Source organism: Alosa alosa, chromosome 10 (genome assembly GCF_017589495.1).
Source record: "Alosa alosa isolate M-15738 ecotype Scorff River chromosome 10, AALO_Geno_1.1, whole genome shotgun sequence".
Taxonomy (NCBI): domain Eukaryota; kingdom Metazoa; phylum Chordata; class Actinopteri; order Clupeiformes; family Clupeidae; genus Alosa; species Alosa alosa.
The window spans coordinates 25687598-25710161 of record NC_063198.1 but is presented as its reverse complement, the minus strand read 5'-3'; the positions used below and the strand labels follow the sequence as shown (position 1 = coordinate 25710161).

General features: G+C 44.4%; 2 protein-coding genes across 2 annotated transcripts; one reads left to right on the top strand and one right to left on the bottom strand.

The window, feature by feature from the left end:
- Window positions 1-212: 212 nt before the first annotated feature.
- Window positions 213-21246, bottom strand: fancd2 (FA complementation group D2). Its single transcript, XM_048254939.1, has 44 exons — window positions 20768-21246; window positions 20418-20509; window positions 20124-20258; window positions 19976-20043; window positions 19768-19874; window positions 19529-19586; window positions 19394-19446; window positions 19216-19294; window positions 18997-19121; window positions 18637-18724; window positions 18361-18465; window positions 17505-17605; window positions 17052-17163; window positions 16888-16923; window positions 16635-16781; window positions 15786-15920; window positions 15303-15434; window positions 14615-14722; window positions 14102-14211; window positions 13837-13891; window positions 13515-13634; window positions 13349-13422; window positions 12989-13135; window positions 12699-12799; window positions 12375-12490; window positions 12038-12146; window positions 8727-8828; window positions 8261-8358; window positions 7935-8087; window positions 7313-7423; window positions 6226-6354; window positions 5730-5848; window positions 5012-5122; window positions 4692-4828; window positions 4482-4581; window positions 4185-4307; window positions 3397-3491; window positions 3085-3155; window positions 1995-2033; window positions 1783-1857; window positions 1369-1443; window positions 993-1139; window positions 814-906; window positions 213-374 (listed from the first exon to the last, which is right to left on the bottom strand). Exons 2-44 carry the CDS (start codon window positions 20482-20484, stop codon window positions 297-299), a joined length of 4344 nt encoding a protein of 1447 aa, XP_048110896.1. The 5' UTR covers window positions 20485-20509; window positions 20768-21246; the 3' UTR covers window positions 213-296.
- An 80-nt stretch (window positions 21247-21326) lies between these two features.
- Window positions 21327-22486, top strand: gpx1b (glutathione peroxidase 1b). The gene is made up of 2 exons (XM_048254970.1): window positions 21327-21620; window positions 21842-22486. Exons 1-2 carry the CDS (start codon window positions 21399-21401, stop codon window positions 22190-22192), a joined length of 573 nt encoding a protein of 190 aa, XP_048110927.1. The 5' UTR covers window positions 21327-21398; the 3' UTR covers window positions 22193-22486.
- Window positions 22487-22564: the final 78 nt, after the last annotated feature.

The window sequence follows — 22564 nt, the reverse complement described above, 5'->3', positions numbered from 1 at the left end:
TGTTAAAAACTGTTGTTTGATTATGAATAAAGGGACTATCAATACTGGGAAGAGATATTCAGGAGGAGATCAGTATCGGAGAGTTTAAAGAACGCTGCATGTTCTATTTAAACTCTATGCTGAATATGTGTTCAGTGTACGTTTTTTGCTCTGTACATACAGATGTATAGCAAAAGGGAAGCTAAAAGTTATTTACACACAGGGACGCATTGCATAAATGAAAATGTATTTGCAATGAGTAATAACAGGTCTGTACATGTACATGTAGTGGTGGATTTTATTCTCTCTCTCTCTTCTTAGTCAGAGTCATCTGTAACTTCCTCTTCTTCTTCCTCCTTGTTGAGGCCATTCTTCCTGCTGTCAGAGTCGCTTTCCTGAGCCACACAACAAAAGCAAGGTTAGAAGTACAGAACTAATGCAAAGAGTGCCTCTAGGGAACACTGATAGGGCTTGCACCGTACTGCTTTTCTTGTCTAATGATAAGCTTGTAACAAAAGCAACCAAACAAACTTATCTTATCCAACAAGTATTTGTTGAGCATGTTCAGGTAAATTCAACATGTATTTCATAACTGATCAGGATCCAGAGAGCAACTGTTTGCTCAGTTAAGCCCTACTGTACACAATGCCATTCATGGGGATGCATGCCCCTAAATGTCTTTAAATGTCTCTCGGGGACCAACCACACCAGCAAAATGTGCACCTCCCTCTCACAGATTGGACATTTCCATCATTGGAGATTCAGATAGCAGTTAAACAAGGAACCTCAGCCAAGTCACACATCATGGGAGTTACGAATGAAGAAAACAGGCACCTCATCTCCAGACTGCTCCTGTGGCTGCTGCTCCTCCTCCTCATCCTCTTCCTCACTGCCTTGTGTTGACCTCTGGGACAGAATTTCCTCTCCCTGCAGAACACACACAACCATCCTGAGTGACAACACTGTTTGGGCTTCTTGCCATGGGCACAACCTTTGACATCCACCTCTTTTACCTTGAGGTCGCGGTTCTTAAGGTTGCCCAACCAGAAAGCCTCCTGGCAGTGGTTGAGCGTCAGCATGGCTTTCACCCGGTACACAAACTGCTCCAGGCTTTTCTTCAGTGCTGGGACATGGTTGGTGAGGCCTGTGTCCTGCCGGATCTGGCGGCGAGACACAGCATCCTCAGTTAGCCTCTCTCAATGACTTGAGTAATGGCTAACTAATGAACATTGCAAATGTTTTTAAGATGTCATGAAATGGGAAGATTTTTTAGATTTCATGAAATGGAAGTGGAGGCTGTGCCAAGCCTTTTTGACAAACATCAGATCAACAGAGGCAATCGGTAGAAATTTGAATCCTGTGCTTCATGGGCCAGTAGGGTGTGGGTACCTTTGAGTGGCCACACATGTGGTGGAGCTGCCTGGTGCTGAGCTGGAAGGTCTTCAGTAAACTCTGCACATCCTCCTGAAGACAACAACATCTCTTAACACAGTCCTAACACTCACATCCTCCTGAAGACAACATCTCTTAACACAGTAGTCACACTCACATCCTCCTGAAGACAACAACATCTCGTAACACAGTCCTAACACTCACATCCTCCTGAAGACAACAACATCTCTTAACACAGTTCTAACACTCACATCCTCCTGAAGACAACAACATCTCTTAACAAAGTAGTAACACTCACATCCTCCTGAAGACAACAACATCTCTTAACACAGTAGTCAAACTCACATTGCTTAGGTTTGCTACACTGGTTCCTTTGCACATTATTCATCATGTAATGGATTAACGGTCTACCTTGTGCTTTTTGAAGCTGAAATCAAGCAGCGGCATCCCCAGCTTCAGGAAGGACTCTAGGAAGAGGCGGCCAAACTACATTGGGTACAACAAAGAAGAAAAACAAGGCATTGCAAAAATGAATCTACATGGGCTGAAGCTGGTCAAATATTTAAATGGCAGTCAGAATGGTAAAAGATCTTCACATAAGTATCATTGTCTGTCTCTCTTACCTTCAGACACACAGTAAGCACAGGCCTGCTGTCAAACACCTGCAAACACAGAAGGCCAAAGTTAGACAATCTCTCTCTCACACACACGCACACACAATTTCTGAAGGTGGTGTTTACTGATGGAGTGGAGTAGGAAGTATGGGGGGATGGAGGGAGCAGTATGTGTAAGCTGTTTTCTGACTAGTGATTTGATGTTTTTTTCTCAGGATGTACACAACAGTGCAAGCTGAGCTGGAAGCACTCACAGAGTGATATATGCAAGGCTTTTTCAGGATTACTTGTAATTATCTGGACTAGTCCTTTCAGTTGTTTTTTGCGTCATGAACTAGTACCGTATATGAATTGGATTAAATTTCATGTGCCTTATCTGAAAACACTCTTAGGCCCTGTTTAGACGACAACAAAAACGATGCAACTGGTGATGTTTTTCTGCATTTGACCCTGTCATTTAGACGCAAACTGAGGTTTTATCCCCCTGCAAACGGAGTTTTTGAAAACTCTGGGCTGATCGTTTTTTTGGGAAAACTCTGTTTGTTTGTACCTCTTTAGACGCAAACGAACAGAGATTTATGTGACGAGGCGGAGATTTTTAGTTAGTTTAAAAGATAAAGAGGAAGTGATTTGTTGCTGTTGTTGATATTTTCGAGATTCTGATTGGCTAACATGGACTTGAGCTTCTCGTTACACTGCCACGTACAGGTTTGGCATGCTCTTGAAGGCATATGCCCAGGTTAGTGTAAAGGAAACCTTTTCTGAAAACTGACAGGTGTGCACAATGTTATTTTTGAAAACGGAGAGGGTGAAATGTCAGTTTATGAAAATAGCCGGCCACAAAAGAGCAGGATTGAAGATATCCGTCGGTCCCAACCAACTGTTTAGATGTACCTCATTATCAGTTTTCAAATGTTTGAGGTAGACTTGAGACAGTTCAATACCACTCACACATTTTTATTATTGTAGTGCTTTTTGAGGGTTTATTCAGGGTTCATTTAGTGTTGATAAGACTCAGGTTGGGTTCTGAAGAAAAATCTTCGGCTGCAGTGAGGTGAATGAAAGCTTAGTGGGTTTTGCCTTAGACAGAATATTGTACCTTCACCAAGTTGATCAGGATGTGGAAGTCTCTCACAGCAAGATTCCATGTCAGCAACTTCTCGCTTTGAACCTGGTAATAAGCAACACCAGTAAACAACAGTGCTGAACTCTAAACAACCCTGCACTTATTTTTAGCTCTTTGTCAATATTACACATAGCTGATCACATTTGTAGGTCGGTAGCAATGCACACAAATAGACACTGGACATCGTCCTTTTGAACCACCTCTTGCAAGCAGTGAAAGTGTGTGCACCACTGTAAAATACAGTAGAAATGTAACACACACACGCACACACACACACACACACACCCTCTGTGCTATCACGCTGCTTGCCAGGGGGGATCTTGCGTACTGCCTTCTCTAACTCTGCCATCATGGTCCTGTAGAACACCAGAAAGGTCTGCCTACAGAAAGACAAGCAGACGTTTTAGGAGAGTCATTCACTTACTCCTGTTCACAGATGCTCTGTGCATAGGAGGTATAAGCAGGGTTCCCACTTCAAGTCAAATGTCAAATTCCATGTTGAATTTCCCTGACTTACTAATGAATGGTACAATATGCCGACCAATAATTTCAGAACAGCCGCGTAGTGTTCAAGAATCTATTACTTTTTTTAGAGCGGGAAAGTAATAAATGAGCATTGAATAAACAAAGTTGGGCTACTCAAGTAAGCAGTAAAGCTAATAACCAGATATACACCAATTTTGGGTGGAAATATTATTATTTATTTTTTTTAAGTATATTTTTTGGGGCCTTTTATGCCTTTAATGATAGGACAGTGGAGAATGACAGGAAGCGAATGGGAGAGAAAGCAGGGATGGGATCTGGAAAGGACCACGGGGCGGGAATCGAACCCGGGTTGCTGGTGTACGGTGCAGGTGCCCCAGCCAGTTGCGCCACAGCTGGGGCCGGAAATATTTGTATTAATGTAAACTTTAAAGTGCTACAACACAATTTCCTGATATTCAATGACTTTCCCCCAAAAATATGAAATTCCCTGACTTTCCATGTCTGGAATAGACTTTCCAAAATTCCATGATATTGCAGAAATTCCATGACCCATGGGAACCCTGTATAAGAAGCAGTGCATTCTTTACCTGTTGAGAGTCGGCCATGTTCTGGAGCTGGCGTCTTTGGCTGCACTGACGAGCTCAGGAATGCCCTCTCCTGCAATCTCCTCCACAGCCTTCAGCACGTCATCAACATGCGTCAGGTAAATGCTGCTCACCCAGCGCAGGACAGGTGGGCAGTATCCAATACAATCATTAGACAATAATTAAACACTAAAGAAGGCACTATCTGGAATTTCAGCAGTATTTGTTACAGGATATCAAATGTGTAGTAGCTATCACAACATGTCACACACACACACACACACACACACACACACACACCAGAGGAGCGAGTGCAGTGTGTCATTGTGCTTGTTCCCTCGGTCCTTCTCTCCGCCTGCGCTGACCCACTCCTGGCACAGGAACCCTCGGGCAAGGGATGCTGGGTAAAGGGAGAGTGACAGAAAAAGGGGCATGAGCCTACGTTAGCGTGTATGTGTTGCGTGTGCGTGTGTGTGTGGGGTGTGGTGCGTGGTGCGTGGAGCGGCGTACCCGTCTGCTCTCTGAAGGCCGACTGGCAGGGTCCTCCTGCACAGCGGGTCAGCACCGTCAGCAGCTGGGTCAAGCACAGCGCCGTGCTCAGGCTCGGGACACTGCCACGGAAGTTCAGCAGGTACTCACAGCTGTGTCTGCAGTGTGGAACACACACACACACACACAAGCCTACGTAAGTGCACACAAATAGCATCTAATACAAATGCTGGCCCTAGAGGATGACTCATTGTTTTTTTCCAGAGCAGAAGCTAACCACCTCCCCAAATATTTATAATTGCAGTGAGGAAGTCAGACTCTTCTGTGATGTGGCAGCTGACCTGACGAGCTGTTCCATGCTCAACTCTGCCTCCCCCTCCTTCAGCCTGGACGCCAGAACTCCCAGCATGCTCTTCAGCAAGGCCCGGTGCTCCTGCTGCCCAAAGCCTGACCTACACAACACACACACACACACCATCAGACCAGCAACACTATCAGACTCAAATACTATGGCCGAGGTAGCGGTTTTAAGAGTTTTCACAAGGTGAAACAATGGTTAACCAGGCAAAGGCTTGTGGGCTCCTTTGTAAAGGGTTAGAAATATTAGTGGTTAAAACACAGAGTGCATTTGAAGTGTTGGATACAGTGCAAGAGCTGACAGTTCATATGTTAGGAAACGTGAGTTAGGAAGGCTGAGTGTTGAGTGTCACTATTGGACAGCTTCTTCATGCCACTCACACAGACAGCACATGGCCCTTTGGCAACAGGAGTGAAGGGTGTGTGTATAAGCACACTAGATAGAGATAGATAGATACTATTGATCCCCAGGGGAAATTCAAGGTGGGGGTTGTGTCCCCAGGGGAAATTCACTAGCTGGGGGTTGTATCAGTGTGTAAGCACACTAGCTGGGGGTTGTGTCAGTGTGTGTGTGTTTGTGTGTAAGCACACTAGCTGAGGGTTGTGTCAGTGTGTGTGTGTGTGTGTGTGTGTGTGTTTTGTGTGTAAGCACACTAGCTGAGGGTTGTGTCAGTGTGTGTATGTGTGTGTGTGTGTACTGACCAGCTGAACATACACAGCAGCACCTGCAGCAGCAGCTGATAGGCCGAGGACATGAGCTGGTGCTCCCTCAGGTCCACCCCCAGAGCATCCACCACGCCCTGGTTCTCTGATAGCACAGTCTAGACACACACACACACACACACACACACACACACACACACACACACACACACATTCACTTGTTTGTTTTTCTCTTTTCTTGATTCAGACAAGGACAGACAAACACAGTCAGCATAAATAACGGTCTCCAAAAAACTTTTCCTGATAGAAAGATGGCGCTACAACTGTCTTCCCCCACATGATCACTTGCATTTAATCCCCAGTATCTCTCCTGTCTCTCTCTGACACACACAAGCACATGCACACCCACACACAAACACAAACACAGACAGACACACGCACACAGACAGAAACACGCACAAACAAAAACACACACAGACACACACACACAGGAGGGATTAGTGGCTCTGCATGTGTGTGTGTGAACAGCATGCACCTGGAAGTGGTTGTGGCAGTTCTCTAGATGTGTGGACAGTGTGGGCAGCAGCTGCAGGCAGTGGTCGGCCACTTCCCGCACGCTCCTCTGCTGCAGGTGGGAGAAGCCCACCGTCCGGTCAGCCTTGGCCTGCACACACAGGCAGACAAACATCACATCTCACTTCACACACAGCCACTGAGCAGCTTAGTTCGTCTACCCTTTTCCATCATACCAACATCGGTCACTTTACACACACATCAGAAAAAACGCCCATCATGTGTTGCTCTACGATGTGTGCTCTATGGTGTGTTGATGAAGTTTAATGCAAACCAAGCCAAGTTTAATGCAAACAACGTTTCCAAAAGGTGTGTACCATCATGTGTTGCTCTACGATGTGTGCTCTATGATGTGTTGATGAACAGGGGGAGACCGCACTCTCGCAGCTCATATGCCAAGTTTAATGCAAACAACGTTTCCAAAAGGTGTGTACCATCATGTGTTGCTCTATGGTGTGTGCTCTATGGTGTGTTGATGAACAGGGGGAGACCGCACTCTCGCAGCTCATATGCCAAGTTTAATGCAAACAACATTTCCAAAAGGTGTGTACCATCATGTGTTGCTCTATGGTGTGTGCTCTATGGTATATACCAGTGGTTCTTAAACTTTTTGTCTGGTGACCCCCCCAAAAAACATGGGCTAAGTCATGCGACCCCCTTCTCTCTAACCGGCAGAATTTGGTTTCGAAATGTTGCGAGATGGGCATTGGAAGCAGAGGCAGAAAATGTCTTCTTATAGACTATGTCAACACCAAAGGCATTATGTCAATGGCAGCCTTTGACTAAAAACCTTTAGAGAAAGTTCTTTAATCCAGACTGCAAATCATTTTGCGACCCCTCCAATATTTTTGGCCAGTTTACGAACCACTGCTCTGTGTACCCTACGGTATATACCATCATGTGTTGCTCTATGGTGTGTACTCTACAACAGTGGTTCTTAACTGGTCTGGCTTTGGGACCCACAATTTCCCATGTTCATAAATGATAAATATATCATGTGTTGCTCTATGGTATATACCACCATGTGTTGCTCTATGGTGTGTGAGTACCTTGAGAAATGGAGCCTTCTTAGCGGGGGCCAGGCTAAAGTCCAGCTTGCGCCACAGATCCTCCAGCAGGAAGACCAGCTCTGCAGGTCCCAGCTGCACCTCCTCGCGCACCTGCACGAAGCCACAGGGAGCCGTCAGCTGAGCACCGGCACACTATCTGCTACATGCTCCGCACTAGTGCCCATCATTAACGTCAGGCAGCAAAGCCCCTTCACTATTCAGCACATTTACAATAGAGCATTGATTAGGACTTTTAGGATTAGGTCTTTGCAACTGTCTGAGATCTCTACAATGAAACTATTTTGACATTTAAATATTAAGGAGTTATGAAGTGGTATGACTGACTGGTCTATGTTTGATGGTTCTCTGGCTTTGGTCTGTTTTTTTGTTTGTTTTTTTTTTGTTTTTTTTAGGGGGAGAAAGCCCTCTATGTTGTGGGAGGGATGACTGTGGCAGTGATGACCGTGTGGGAGGGATGACTGTGGCAGTGATCAGTGATGACTGTGGCAGTGATGACTGTGTGGGAGGGATGACTGTGTGGCAGTGATGACTGTGTGGCAGTGATGACTGTGTGGCAGTGATGACTGTGTGGGAGGGATAATTGCGCTGTGATTGACAGTACCCTGCTGTGGAGCTCGGTGTCCAGCAGGGTGCGTGAGAGCAAGCCGCACTCCAGCACGCCCAGCACCTCTATGTCCAGCTCTCTGAAGAACGGGCGGTAGGCGGACAGACTGATGCCTGCTCTCTCCTTCTCCTTCTCCTTCTCTGCAGGCTCCTGTCACATTACAAGCTCAAGTTTTAGAGTTGTGACAGCTGTTTCAGCAGCTTTCATATTTCAACAGCTAAGCAGGTGTCTGCAAATGTTATTCTTTGTAATAAATGTCAACTTGATTATGAAAGTGTGTGTGTGTGTGTGTGTGTGTGTGGCTGTGATGTGATTATAAACACCTGCTGCGTTTCCTCTGCCTCGATGGCCTCCTCCAGCTGAGAGCTGTCAGCTGAGGAGTTCTTGCTGGCACGAGCCTTCCTCTTCTTCCCAGCAGAATCTACAGGGCAGCAACACACCACTTACACCAACGCCACTGGCTGCAGCACTCACAAACAGGACACAGCAACGCTCACTTTCAACTGAGCTCGGACACAAATATTTCAGTTGAATTCAATTCAAAACTTTATTTCTCCACGAGGGGCAGATTTGGATGTGGAGTAGTGTGGCACACAGATACGAATAATCTAAAATACACATAGTAAAAAGCTTTAGAAAATATATATATGTAAAAACAGGTAGTTGCAAAGTGTCCTGAGCTTGTTAGAACAACTAGAATAGAAAATTATTTCTGTAGTGTTTGTTAGGTCATTAGTTACTCGCATAGAAGAATCTAAAGATATCTCATTTCAGACACCAGGAGGTTACCTTTTTTTGCCTTCTTAGCTGGCGCTGAGGAAGGAGCTGGAGCCGTGAGCTCTGTGCTGTCACAGTCAAAGTTGGCCAGTGGAGGCATGAAGCCAGGCGTCACTATAGCAGAGAGGAAAGACATGTGTCTATTGCAGAGGTGGATTTTGTCAGTATACCCCCGTAAAACCTAATCCGGTTGTTAAGCCTAATGTCACAAGTCATTCCCAGACCTCCCTAGCCTGAGTTTCTCCATGCTGCCTTGCGCGCGATTTTATTCACGCTGCTAGGCAGCCTGGATTCCATGGACTTCGTTTTCACCTCAATGAAGGAACCAATCACAGAACGGAGGGGGAACAGCAAGACGATGACGACACACCAAAGCGGTTATGAGCTACATACAGACGCATTTGATAGACATTCGCAGCGCCCAATAAACGGTTCTGGGCATTTGTAAATCACGTTTCAAATACGAGAAAATTAACGTGTAGTTCCCAGACCCCATCTCAATGACATGAGGTCTGACGTTACCCAGGCTAGGACCTCCCACTCTTTCATCCAAATTAGCCTACTAGCGCAGCCAGCCTGTTCTCACAACCTGTGAACCCTTTCACCATCACCTCCTTTTATGTGAGGATAAAGAAATCACTTATCTCTCACAGAGTAATCAGTGTAGCTGTACAGCCAGATGATATAATCAAGGGTCAGAGGTGGAAAAAGTACGAAAATATTGTACTCAAGTAAAAGTACCAATACCTTGATGAAATATTACTCAAGTACAAGTTAAAATACCGATCTGAAAATGTACTCAAGTAAAAGTAAAAAGTAGCTCATTTAAAATGTACTTTAAGTAAAAGTTACTTAGTTACTTTTTTTTGGGGGGGGGTACCAGAACAACCAGTTTTCCCAAAGACTTTCTAATGAGGAGATACAGCACTCAAAAAATCCTCCATAGTAATGCGTGGGGTTAGTTTGTAACGCCAATATGGCAGTTGTCTACACATCATATGTCTAAACATATCACAACCCTTCCGTGGCAAAACGTTGACATGTGAATACATTGAGCCAATCATGTGGTGTGTTGTAAAATACATTGAGCCAATCATGTGGTGTGCTGTGAAGACATCGTGCCAATCATCTGTTGTGATCTCGCTGCTGGAGCAAGATTGGTGTCGTGAAGCCTTACGCACCGCATTTCTGCTGAAATAGATGCACCGATAAGTGCCCAAAAGAGTTGCAATATGGCAGCCCGAGTGGAGGTACTTGCCTGAAAAGGACGTTGAGAAATGGAGATCTATGTGAAAACTCACCGGAGTTCTCCTTTAAGTTTGAGCAGTAGTTGATTTTCAAAGTTAGTTGCACTCATCCTTGGGTCGCTTTGCAGTGAACAGTAATCCAGCACAACTGAAAAGCCCCTCACAGGCAGCTGAGGCAGGCAGGCCAATATTGAGTTGCAGAGAGTTTTTTTTTATATTTGGAAACGAGCAGAAGGTTCAGCAGATTAAAGGGCATCGTACTGGGGGGGAAAGTGGGAAGTATAGGGCCCCAATGGAGGAGAGGGCCCGTGAAAAGTGGAATACAGGGGGCACAACATGTTTACCAGGCATTAGTAATAACTCAGGCAATCCACACATAAAAAATCCAAACAACTCCATAAGTAGTCATGTAATGAAGTGGAATAACACAGAGGAAAAGTATTGAACACGCTAAGAAAAAGCACTAAGGCAAGGAAAGGGAAGGAACGAGCTGGAATCTGTATAGAGAGTAGTTATCCTTTCTATCTGTGCAAATTAATATAAGCTTGGTTAGTAGCCTACATATTGATAGGCTATAAAAAGATTTTTCATTACCAAGGTGTCACACAAGAAACATTTCATGATGGATAAAAGCAAAAAGCTCTCCCAAGACCTTTGCAACCTTATTGTTGCAAAACATCTCAATGAAACTGGTTACAGATGCATTTCAAAACATCAGAATCTTCCAGTAAGCAGCTTGGGAGCCATTATCTGCAAGTGGAAGAAACATCACTGCATCATCAACCAGCCATGCACAGGATCTCCTCGTAATATTTCTGACCAGGGAGTCAGAAGGATAGTCAATTCAAGAGCCAAGGACCACTGGAGAAAGCTCCAGAAAGACTTGAAGGCAGCCAATTCAATTAAATAGTTCTGGAAGTAACTAAAGATCAGGATTCACAAGAGGGACCTCTGGAATCTGTTTAGAACAATAGGCCAAAATCAGACCTGATACTGCGACCAATAAGTTTTGTCATACAGGAAATGTCTTGAAGCTGTCTTTCCAAACAAAGGCTTTTCCACAAAGTATTGAAGAAATTTCAGTGGGCACGTTCAATACTTTTTTCCTGTGTCATTCGACTTTAATACACAAAACTCTTATGTTTGGATTTTTTATATGTGTGTTAATATAATGTGTGGTGAAAATTTCGAATAGACTCACTGGAAGTTTAGGCTAATTAATGTCTTTCTAAAAGAAAGCCAAGTCAGGTTACTAAAAACAAAGGCCAAAACAGGAAAAAGAGAGACATCAAAATGAGGGGAAACAACTGCTAATAAACTTCTTTCCAAAGAAAAGTGAGCACAAACGTCAAAACACGAAATCCCATGGTGTTTGCTTAAATATCTCCGCAATCATTAGTGCTAAAACAAACTGAGACAACCGATTGGAATAGCGGAAATTACACTTTCATAGGTTAGGCTAATCTGATGCATTTAAAGGATCCAGTCTCCATCACTTTCAGAAAGACTGCATGGCGCCAGCTTGATTCATGTCCTGTTGTAGGCTACATGCTGATCATTATCACTAGGCTAGTGGTTTAGGGCGCGATTTCTTTCTTTTCTTTTTTCCGTTTTCGTTAGTCTTAACTTTTTTTTTTACTCAAGTAACGGATGGGATTTTTGATGTAGCGAAGTACAATACTTCACTCAAAATGTAATCAAGTAAAATTTAAAATACCGATTTTATAAACTACTTAAAAAAATACAAAATACACAGAAAAACTACTCAATACAGTAACGTGAGTAAATGTATTTCGTTACTTTCCACCTCAGTCAAGGGTAAAGACCGGGCCTCTTTAAAAATAGGATCTTAGGAGGTTTGAGGCAGAGGTGAGTACTAGAATGACCATTTTTTTTCTAAGTTACTCTGAACAGTCTTTCTTTTACTGTCTATGGACAAAAACAAGCCGCTGTGGGCCCAGCTTGACCTGGAAACAGAATTATCTGCACATTATTGCAACAACCGAATGGCACAAGGAGTGCAGCACAGAACGTGAGCGAGAAGGTGCGAGTCAGCTGAAGTGTAAGGCCTCTCACCTGCCAGGCTCTTCTCCAGCAGGCTCTGCAGATAGGTGATGTTCTGCAGCCGAGTCACCACCTTCATCTTCATCTCAGGGTCCTTCTGCTGGCAGAATGCGTTCACCACCTACAGATGTAAACACACACACACACACACACACACACACACACACACACACACACACACACACACACACACACACACACACACACACACACACACACACACACACACACACACACACACACACACAAGCAGGCCTGTCAAAAGAGCAACGCTGGGGACAAAAGGACTGGGTGTATGTCAATATCCAGGAAATCTAACAACAGGTTGGATCAACAGGTGCGGCCTCACTTCTCTGAACCAGTTGATGGTGTAGAAGAGCAGAGAGCACACAAAGTCTCGCTCGGTCTTGGAGAGGCTCTCCAGTTTGTCCACCACGTCCATGTCTGTCAGGATCAGAGGGCAGCCTGTTGATGGGAACAGGGAACAGGGAACAGGACAGGTCATTCCAAAGGATCCACACACACTAGCCCTGTGGCACCAAAATTATTTATGAATACACAGCACTTGCTTTAACCAACAAATCCTTCTTTATTTTGTTTTTGTTTTGTGTCTCCCATGGCCTACAACATGACAACATGGACCACAGACTAATGTGTGTGTTGTTCTCCTTACCCAGAAGGGCATCGATCTCTTCCAAGTCCCCTTGATGCTGCACATCCTCACACAGCCTCAGCAGACGGAAGAAAGATGCCAAACACAAAGGAGACACCTGCCTGTTGATATTAACACACACACACACACAGAGACACACACACAAACACAGACACACACAGACACAAACACACAGAAACTTTAAAGAGATCTGTTGCCCATTGCAGTGTTATATATCACTAATGTACTGCTACTCAACTCTGAATCTGATCATGTTTAAACCAAAGCGTGGAGAGGTGACCTCGACTGACCGTTTGCCGTCGTCATTCACTTGGCTCCTCTTGTCTGCCCTGTGGCTGAGGTCCTGAGCCACAAGGGGCAGCAGATTGACGGCGATGCCTCCCTGGCTCTCGTCCTCGTCCAGGTTGTACATGACCGAGGCCGGCAGGGGGAAGGCGCTGCAATATACAATCAGCCGCCAGGGGGCGGCAGACACCATAAGCCTCAGGCGTGAGAGCGGATACAGGAAGTAGACTTTGGCACAGCTTTTACTGACTGGGTGGAGCCCAGTGCACGGATGATGCAATAGGATTGAATGGGATGAACCTTGAACCCGGCTCTGAATCAGCTAAAGTACAACTCTCAGCAGCAAGTCACACTGTTCCACTAACCCTGAGATGTCTGGGCCGAGGTCCACCACAAAGTCTTCCTGGAAGTCCTCCAGCACGCTCTTCCCGATCCAGGCCTGTAACACGACGCAAGGCAGATCAGAGCACTGATAACGGGGTGTCTTACACAGCGTTCAAGGCGAGTGGCTAGAGTGACAAACACACACACCTGAATAAGAGGGTCTAGTTTGCCGGTCAGCACCAGCTTGGCCAGTTCATCATAGTAGAGAGCAGCTGCCTCAGGAGAGCCCTCGCTGCAAGAGCGCACCAGCTCCAGCAGGTTTATCACCTGACACACACACACACACACACAGAGAGAGAATTAAATATACATAATCAAGAACACAACTAGACACCAAACTAATACACACACCCAATGCAAGAACAATCACTTAACAGGAACTTAATCAGCTTGTCCGCTCATACACATTCACAAGGTAGTGCAGGAAAAAAAGCTTCCTGGGCCCAGTGCCAGTTTCAGGTTGGCTCACCTGTCTCTGTGTCTCTTTAGGCAGAGTGCCACCCTGGGTGTTCTCAGGGTTGTTCCTACAAAAAAAGACCAGAATCAGTGATTATGGGACACTGTGTCTGTGTGTGTGTGTGTGTGTGTGTGTGTGTGAGACAATAAGTAAGAGAAGCAGTGCCAGAAACAGCTGAAAGTAGATCCCCCTAGAAGGGTCTATAATGCAACATCAGAACATTCATATCCATGGCACATGTGGTCACATGAGTCCAGCACTGAGATGGCGGCGTTACCTGCGGGCTCCCATGCTGCCCACTACCATGACGGCGCCAATGATGCCAATGCGCTTGTACTTCAGCACTGTGCTGGAGAGTTGCTTCCGGATCACTATGTGCATGTCATCCTGACAGAACACAACACAGAGTCAATCTCACTTACTTTTGCACACAAACCTGCAGGTCAAACGTGACTTTATTCTATGTACTGGACATTAACTCTACCCATAATTCAGCGACTACATTTCTATACCTCCATTAGATTTCCTCCCCAATTCAATTATCCTAATTTTGTTAAGATCAATTCAATTACACTGATTTATAAAGCATGATTAACAATGGATATTGGTCTCAATGTTCTTTACAGTGCCCAAGGGATGAACCAAGTAAAAGATGGTGGTAGCAAGGACAAATGCATTCTTAACAGGAGAACCCTTGGTCAGAACCCATCTACTTGAGGTTGGTTTGTCAGGCGTAAAGCATCCCCCTGATCTGATTGGCCAGACGGGCTCTGCAGGCCTTCAGCCTCACCTGGATGTGAGCGCCCTGCTGCTCCGCTCCGAACGCCACTCCGCTCAGCAGTTGGAAGAGACGGCGGATCTGCTGGGGACTCAGATTGTCCATGTAGTCCAGGATCCCCTGCACACACACACACACACACACACACACACACACACACACACAGAGACCCACAGACACACACACACACAGAGACACACACACACAAACACACACACCTCAGCAAGGGGCAAGGTGTAGATACAGAAGGTGTGGTATGCAAAGCATCAACGCTTGCTCTATGGACACAATGCGAAGGGAGATAAGGCATGCTGAGTGTTGAGAAAGCTACAGGCCCTTGGTAAATACACTTTATTTCCCTACATTCTTCCTAGAAACACTGGCAGTGTTCTTCCTACAAACTGGCATGGAACACCTTGACTATCTTCCTAACAAAGGCTACCTCACAAGGAAGGTGATGTTTAAATAGAATGCAATTAAATGATAACCGGCTCACTTTATGAGCTTACTTTTTACTAAAACATATGCTATGGTTCAATCAAAATACTCATTCTAAAAATCTTGGCTACAAAGGAAGGGTAATGTACAGATGTATGCAAATTGCAAACTTGTAATGTTTATTTTGACAATCCATAATAGGAGGACATGTTTGCACAATGTCCTGCTGTCCTGTGATGGGCAGAGAGAGGAGAGCCCTCACCTTAATGAAGACAGCGTAGAGCGCCATCTCCTTGGGCCTCTGAGCCACCAGCTCACACAGGAGCTCCAGCGCCACGTCCACCTCCGCAGCCAGACCACTACACACGTGGGTCACTAGCGAGGCCACAACCTCCTGCAAGGACACAACACAACACGGCACCTTTAACCAAACACACCCACACCGCCTCTATTAACTAGCATGGGGCTTCGGGTAGAGCACAGAGAAATTCCTGGTGGGATCATGAAAACAAAAACATTCCTTAACTGAACAGGGAGACCGTGCACTACTGTGTATGCAGACAAATGTACAAAGCCACAGCACGTGAAGGTCTCCTGATGAATATTTCATACTAAGCTCATCAGGTTTTTTTTAGAAAAAGGCCGTTTACCAAGAAAAGGCAGAACAAAGCAAATCCAGCCAAACCAGTTTGCACTGGCATACTCCCACAGACTGTAGCACCCATGTCCAGGTGGTAGAGCTTACCTGCTGGCAGTAGGAGTCAAAGGTGGTGAACGCCTGCTTGTACAGATGGCCACCAAACGGCACCACACAGGAATCGGTGGAGCGCACCAGACTCTGGGCCAGAGCCAAGATAGAGGGGAAGTATCCCCGCATGACCTAAGGAGCAACAGCACAGCATGCAGTTTGCACTACACTACTAAGGAAAGATGCAATAAGGCTATTTGGGTTTCTTCATTTTGATGAACCACATAAGCATTCACAGTTGACAATATACAGGGTTCCCAACTAAATATATAGTTTAGTCTTTAGTTGGTATATATCCTAACTATATACCAACTAAAGATTTCAGAGTAGTCATGTAGCATTCAAGAATCTTTTACTTTTTTAGAGTGGGAGATGAATAAATTGGCTTTGAATAAACAAATCTGGACTAACCACAACTACTTAAGCAAGCAGTAAAGATAATAACCAAATATACACCAATTCTGACTGGAAATATATTTGTATAATGTATTTTGGCAAGTAAATTTGTGCTGCTACAACAAAATTCCCTGATATTCTATGACTTTGCCCCCAAAATGATAACATCACTGTCTGAATATATTAAATCTGGTAAATATTAACTTGATTATGGCACAACATACTCCAGATTTGCTTAACCAAAGTCCAGTTTTTTACAAAGTAAATATCTGTATTAGAATCTGCATTCTGATTACATTTTGAGGCTGATGATTTTAAAAGTCAAGGATTAAACTACAAACACCTTACAACTACTAGTCAACCTCAATGTATTTTCTGGGGGAAGTTCACAGGTGTACAGCACAGATTATCAGTTTCTCCCTCTCCCCGTCAAACTCAAGGCTGGCTGACCTGCCCGTGACCTCTGAAGGTCTTCTGGAGTAGTGCTTCCTGGATCAGGGCTCCTCGAACTTTGACCTTTAGTACTCGCTCGGCCCCACGGCGACTGTGGTTGGCATTGGTGGAGTGTAAGATAAACAGCACCAAGAGATCAATGACCTGTCAGGGAGCGGGAGACAGAGAGGAAGTAGACACTATAAGCCCCACAGTGTGCAGCTGTAAACTGAGCAGAACATATCTTTGGCCACAGATTGTGTCTGTGTACCTTGTGATCTTCAATCTCCTCCACATTTTCCACTGCCTGTAGAACCAAAGAGAGACAGTCAACACACCATCCAGTCAACACACCATCCAGTCAACACACCATCCATGCAACATCAAGAAATAAGAAAGAAAAAAAACGTTTCCTTGAGCATATCTAATCCTCACTTTGAGCCAAGCCTCAGATATCATTTTCTGGAATCTCACGGCTGACTTGATGGCATCCAGCACGAGGGACACACTATCCTGGCTGCTGCTGACTGCTGGGAGGTTGGAGGCACTAAAGCAACAACAAGGAAAGAAGGGATGACATAAGACGACACAATAACTAATGATGGCCAAGCTGAAAATCTACTGAACATTTAAGAAAAGCATAGTCTTCACAGCATTTTGAAATGCCTTAGCCCTTGGAAAGTACCATCAAATGAATCAGATCAAGGTCCTACGTATATGGGGATATGCTTTTATGGTCAAGGCCCAGTTCATCTTAACTCTAGATGTCTCACTGGGTTGCAAATGTTTATCACTAGTGTGGTCCACTATCACAAACACTTGACGCTGTGAAGAGTCCTTTAAAAGGATCCTGAGCCAGACACAGCTGCTGCTGGCGCCACTCCTCACCTTGCTGCACCCTTGATCCTGGGCCGGCTTTGGGAGGACTGCAGCACTGGGGGCAGCAGACATAGCTCTAGTTCCAACTTCTTACGTAGTTCTATCACAACCTGCCAGTGCCACAAACACACACACACACACACACATAGATGTAAACAAATCAAGAGTACTGTAATGCCTTTGAAGACTGTGGAAATCTCCTTTGAATAGCACAGATGAGGCGAATCTCTTTTATTAATATCTAATATCCATGGAATTACACATGTATAGCGAGAGTTCCTGGATGCAGAAGCAACTTCCAACAGAGTCTCTGTCAAATTTGAAAGTCTAAATGTTCCTAATCAAATTGACATCACTTAAGAAGACCTCTGAAACTGTTGTGCTTTTTCTATCAAGTGCATAATAACTCAGTCTATGCTCTGCTACCTGCAGAGAGGACTACAAACTCAAAGTGGAGAGGCTGCAGATGACAGGGACGTAGTGAAATCAAAGTCCTTTTAGGCAAGTCCCTCCACTTGGCGGCCATATTGCAACGCTTTTTGGGGCACTTATCGGGCATCATTTCGGCAGAAATGCGCATGCGCAAGGCACACAACACATGATTGTCACAATGTATTCACAACACACCACATGATTGGCACAATGTATTCACATGTCAACGGATTTGCCACGGATGGGGCGGGATATGTGTAGACAACTGCCTTGGCGTTACAAACTAACCCCATGCATTTCTGTGGAGGATTTTTTGAGTGCTGTCTCTCGTCATTAGAAAGTCTCTGGTGAAAAGCTGTGTTGTGTGGTGCACGGTGCAGTGTGAGCCATGTTGTCTACGTCCCATCCAGACATCAGAGAGAGCGACACCAACCTCAATGGCATCAGGGGCAGAGATGGAGTGTAGGATGAACTTCACCACCACCGGAAGGTCCTCCAGCTGCACAGCAGAGAGAGTTGTCATCACAGCCCCTCGTACCTTATTACACAAATACACACACAAACACACAAAACACACACAAACACACACACACACACACACACACACACAAACACACACACAAAACAGGTGCTTTAGAAGGTTGAGGACACTTGAGGGCACAGACGGAGACAGTTGGGATGTGTGTGTGTGTGTGTGTGAGGGAGCTACCTCAGCCAGGAGGGTAGGGCTTAAGTTCAGACTGGACAGGGCATCTAGGATAGGGACTGTCAGCTGAGTGTTCTCCTTCAGCAGAGAGCTGTAGAAAGAAAGAGGTGATATTTGACCACTGATCCATCCAAGTCATGAACCTGATGGGATGAAACTCAAGACTCAGAAATACATGGACCTGAAGCCAGATTTCATGTGATGTGATTTATAAGAACCAAGTATTTCCTTCAAAGGATTAAGTTTTGGTGAAAGGAATGAGAAAGAAATGCATTAGTTATAATAATGTACCATACACTGAGCACATGGCTGTGTGTACTACATGAGCGTTTGGTAATGGTAGAACAGAATCTTAACACTCACTTGAGCTCCCTGGCAATGTCACCATGCTGAGAGTCCTCCAGAACTTCTGGAATACTAGTGATGACATCTCGCTGCACTTCCAGGGAGGCCACAGAGACAAGCTGCATGAGCTTACTCGCCAAATCCTAAAATTATACCCATATGATTTAATTACATACATGAAGTTGTTTATGTTACGGTAATTGAAAGGTGCCTTTGACAATTGTGGGTTTGACCTACAGTGCTATCCATGACTCTGTCTAGCCATTTGAGCTGATTCATGATGATGCGGGGCACATTCAGCCCATCTTCACCAACACTGAAAATAACAGTGATGATGACAATGTTTGAAAGCTTTCTCAACAATGGTTTTAACAATTCAAAAGTATCAGTTCACAAACGGGGTACATATACTTACCCATCAAACATAAACTCAGGCAACTTCTCAAACAATATATTTATGACTGGGGTCTAAGAAGACAAAGCAAAATATACTTTTATGAGACAAAAGCCATTATGGATCAATTCAAAAACGCAAAGGATACAAATTTACCTGTAGCATCTCAATGCCAAGCAGTAGCCGCATTAGACTCTCCTGATACGATACTGAACTAGAAGGTAGGAAAGGAGACAGAGCACAAATTTGTTTTGATTTATCACCTTACCTTACCTTACATCACAAGTCATTATGAGATAGTAATACTATAAATCTCACAAAAAAGAAATAACTATCAGAGGTCAGGTGTGATGTGCTTCATCTTCTCTCATGTGGACAGATGGCTAAATTCTTACTTGGAATCCTCGTCATTAAGACGTGGAACACAGGGGAGGAGGCCATTCCTAAAATGTTGCGGATCTTCAATGTGTGATTCCAGACCAGTGATAAACTCTTGAATAATCTGTGGGATAGAGGCTGGGACTTCATACAAAACCAGGCAGTAACTGATACAGCGAATAAGCAGAGGTGTGACTGTGACACAATAGCCTACATCCTACTTACTCCAGGGTATCTGGGGTGCTTTTTCAGGCTTTGCTGTAATCGCTTTTGGAACACTACTTGGTCGACAGCTAAAAAGTAAAAAAAAAAAAGTTTACAATTCATATGCATTTAAACGGTTACCTGTTACACACGTATTCGTGTAACGTACCTATTTCATTAGATGCTCTTTCTTGTTTGAGGGTGACACCGGCCTCCCGTAAGAGCTGCACAAATACAGATTCATCAGGAACCACCTGTACAGACTTGGAGTGCCTTTGCCCACCAGTTCGACCCTTCTTCGGCTCTGAAAAAAATGTCAAATTGTTTCAGTGGTTTTAACATTTTGCTTGATACCCATATTTGACCATCATATATGGTTAACCGTAAGAGACTAACACATGAAAATCCATTGCTGTCAAGTTCATTTTTAGGTAAGTTCACGTATCATCTCAAGTTAACTTACTTGACCCGTCGAGAGCCGCCGAGCTGTCAGTCTGGTCCACAGAGGGACGCTTCTTCTTCCGCATCATATTGTAACGTTAGCAGCTCGTTATACTAAAATTACCAAGAAGAGGATTTTCATTGGAGTTTGGCTGTTAATATCGGGACGTTTGACTTACAAAAACAATACAACAGCTTACCTAACGTTAACATTAACTTTACGCTAGCCCATGCTACTGCTAGTTCCTCACAAAAGTTATTAACACGGATTTCATTTAGGCAACTGACACCATAATCTCGCACTTGTCTACAATGACATTCGATTTGTATGGCTAATTTATGTAGTTATTCCATAACCTGAACGTCACATACCCTTTTGCTCCTCCAAAAACGTTACAATGTAAGCTGTAGGCCTAGTTGTAGCACCATAAACCGTAATGGTAGGCTGGCTGAAAACACTGAAGGGTAGTTCCCGCGCCAATGTTTTGTAATAAGGGGCCGTCGAAAAGTGTTGTACTACGAACTGAGTGAAACTTGATAAGGTGTTCATCGCTCTGTTCGTCACAGGCTCGTTATCCTTCGTGTGCTTTCGGTTCAATTCGTATTTTCGGCATTTTATAAGACACAACCTTGTTGGACCATTTTCAATTCATATCCAGTGACATAACAACACAACCAACCAACCACCTCTTATCCAAACAGTTCATCTCTTAATGGTAACTCACTGGCATACATAGAGACTATGTAAAAAGAGGTGTTGGTAGCCTTGTGTAGCGACGGAAAATACTTGTGCCCAGTGCCCACGCAAATCATAATGATTTAATTGGTTTTCCTTCAAAATGCACTGAATCAACATGAGTAGACTACTTGTAAGGTGTGCCTTACTCGACACGCCTCTCAAAGCCTAAACTGCCCGTGACACTTCCTTCTTCAGTAGGCTGCGCATGATAAAAGTGCGTGTACCTGCGACTGAAGTTTATACTCGCCGTCCAGTTCAGCAGACATGGCCGCAATTAAAACTCTCTACGATGTTTCTGCAAGGTTACTTACAGGAGAGATATTGAATTTCTCATCACTTAAGGGTAAAGTTATCCTTATCGAGAATGTGGCGTCTCTATGAGGCACGACCACCAGGGATTACACCCAGATGAACGAGCTCCACGAGAAGTATTCCTCAAAGGGGCTTGTGGTTCTGGGAGTGCCCTGCAACCAGTTCGGACATCAGGTGGGATCCATTGTTAACAATATTTGGTCATTTTTCTCTAGGCCTCGTTGTATGTCTGCATCGGTATTTAATATAAGTATTGTTATGTTAGCCTAATTGTGAAAGATGTTGGCAAGGCCTAGGCTATAGCCTGTTTTTTTGTTTCAGACCAACGAAAGATTATGTAATCAGAGGAAGTAAGCCTATTTTAAACACTGTCCCTCTGTTCTTCATTTTCGCAGGAGAATTGCAACAATGAGGAAATTCTGCAATCTTTGAAATATGTTCGACCAGGAAACGGCTTCGAGCCCAAATTTAAACTCCTTGAGAAGGTCGACGTAAATGGAAAAGATGCCCATCCTTTGTTTGTGTTTCTGAAAGACAAGATTCCTTTCCCCAGCGATGAGCCGATGTGTTTCATGACGGAGCCCAAATATATCATATGGAGTCCCGTTTGTAGGAATGACATCGCTTGGAATTTTGAGAAGTTTCTCATTGGTCCGGATGGAGTGCCCTTTAAGCGGTATGGGCGCAGATTCCTCACCAGCAACATCGAGGCAGATATCAAGAAGCTTCTTAACATTGCTAACTAAAACGTCCAAGCATAGTTTCAACAGAGGCAATATGTTACATCGGCTAACCTTTCTTTGATTTATTTCCATCACAGTCTGATTATCTTGCCTCTGTGAGACATGCTGTTGCCAGTGGGCCATTTGTGCTCATATACAATGTGCCTGTGTGAAGATGTTCAATTAATGAAGGTATTCTTTTAAACATATTTGTGGGGGATACCAGATGCCATTTTAACGTCTTGACTTGACAGTTGCAATGTCTATGGAAAGCACAATATGCTCTGCTGACTGAATAAATATATTTTTTACATGAAACATTTTATCCATCTAGTTATTTCACTTTGGTGAACTGTAGGCTAGGTATTCATGTCCTGCATCGGCTTATTACAAACT

Excerpts from the sequence above, each read along its gene's own strand:
- fancd2 (XM_048254939.1), bottom strand. The coding sequence starts at position 20,484 with ATGATGCGGAAGAAGAAGCGTCCCTCTGTGGACCAGACTGACAGCTCG. Across the intron at positions 12,491-12,698 it reads AGAGATCGATGCCCTTCTGG|GCTGCCCTCTGATCCTGACA; the intron begins GTAAGGAGAACA and ends TCCCATCAACAG. Across the intron at positions 6,355-7,312 it reads AGAAGGCTCCATTTCTCAAG|GCCAAGGCTGACCGGACGGT; the intron begins GTACTCACACAC and ends CTGTGTGTGCAG.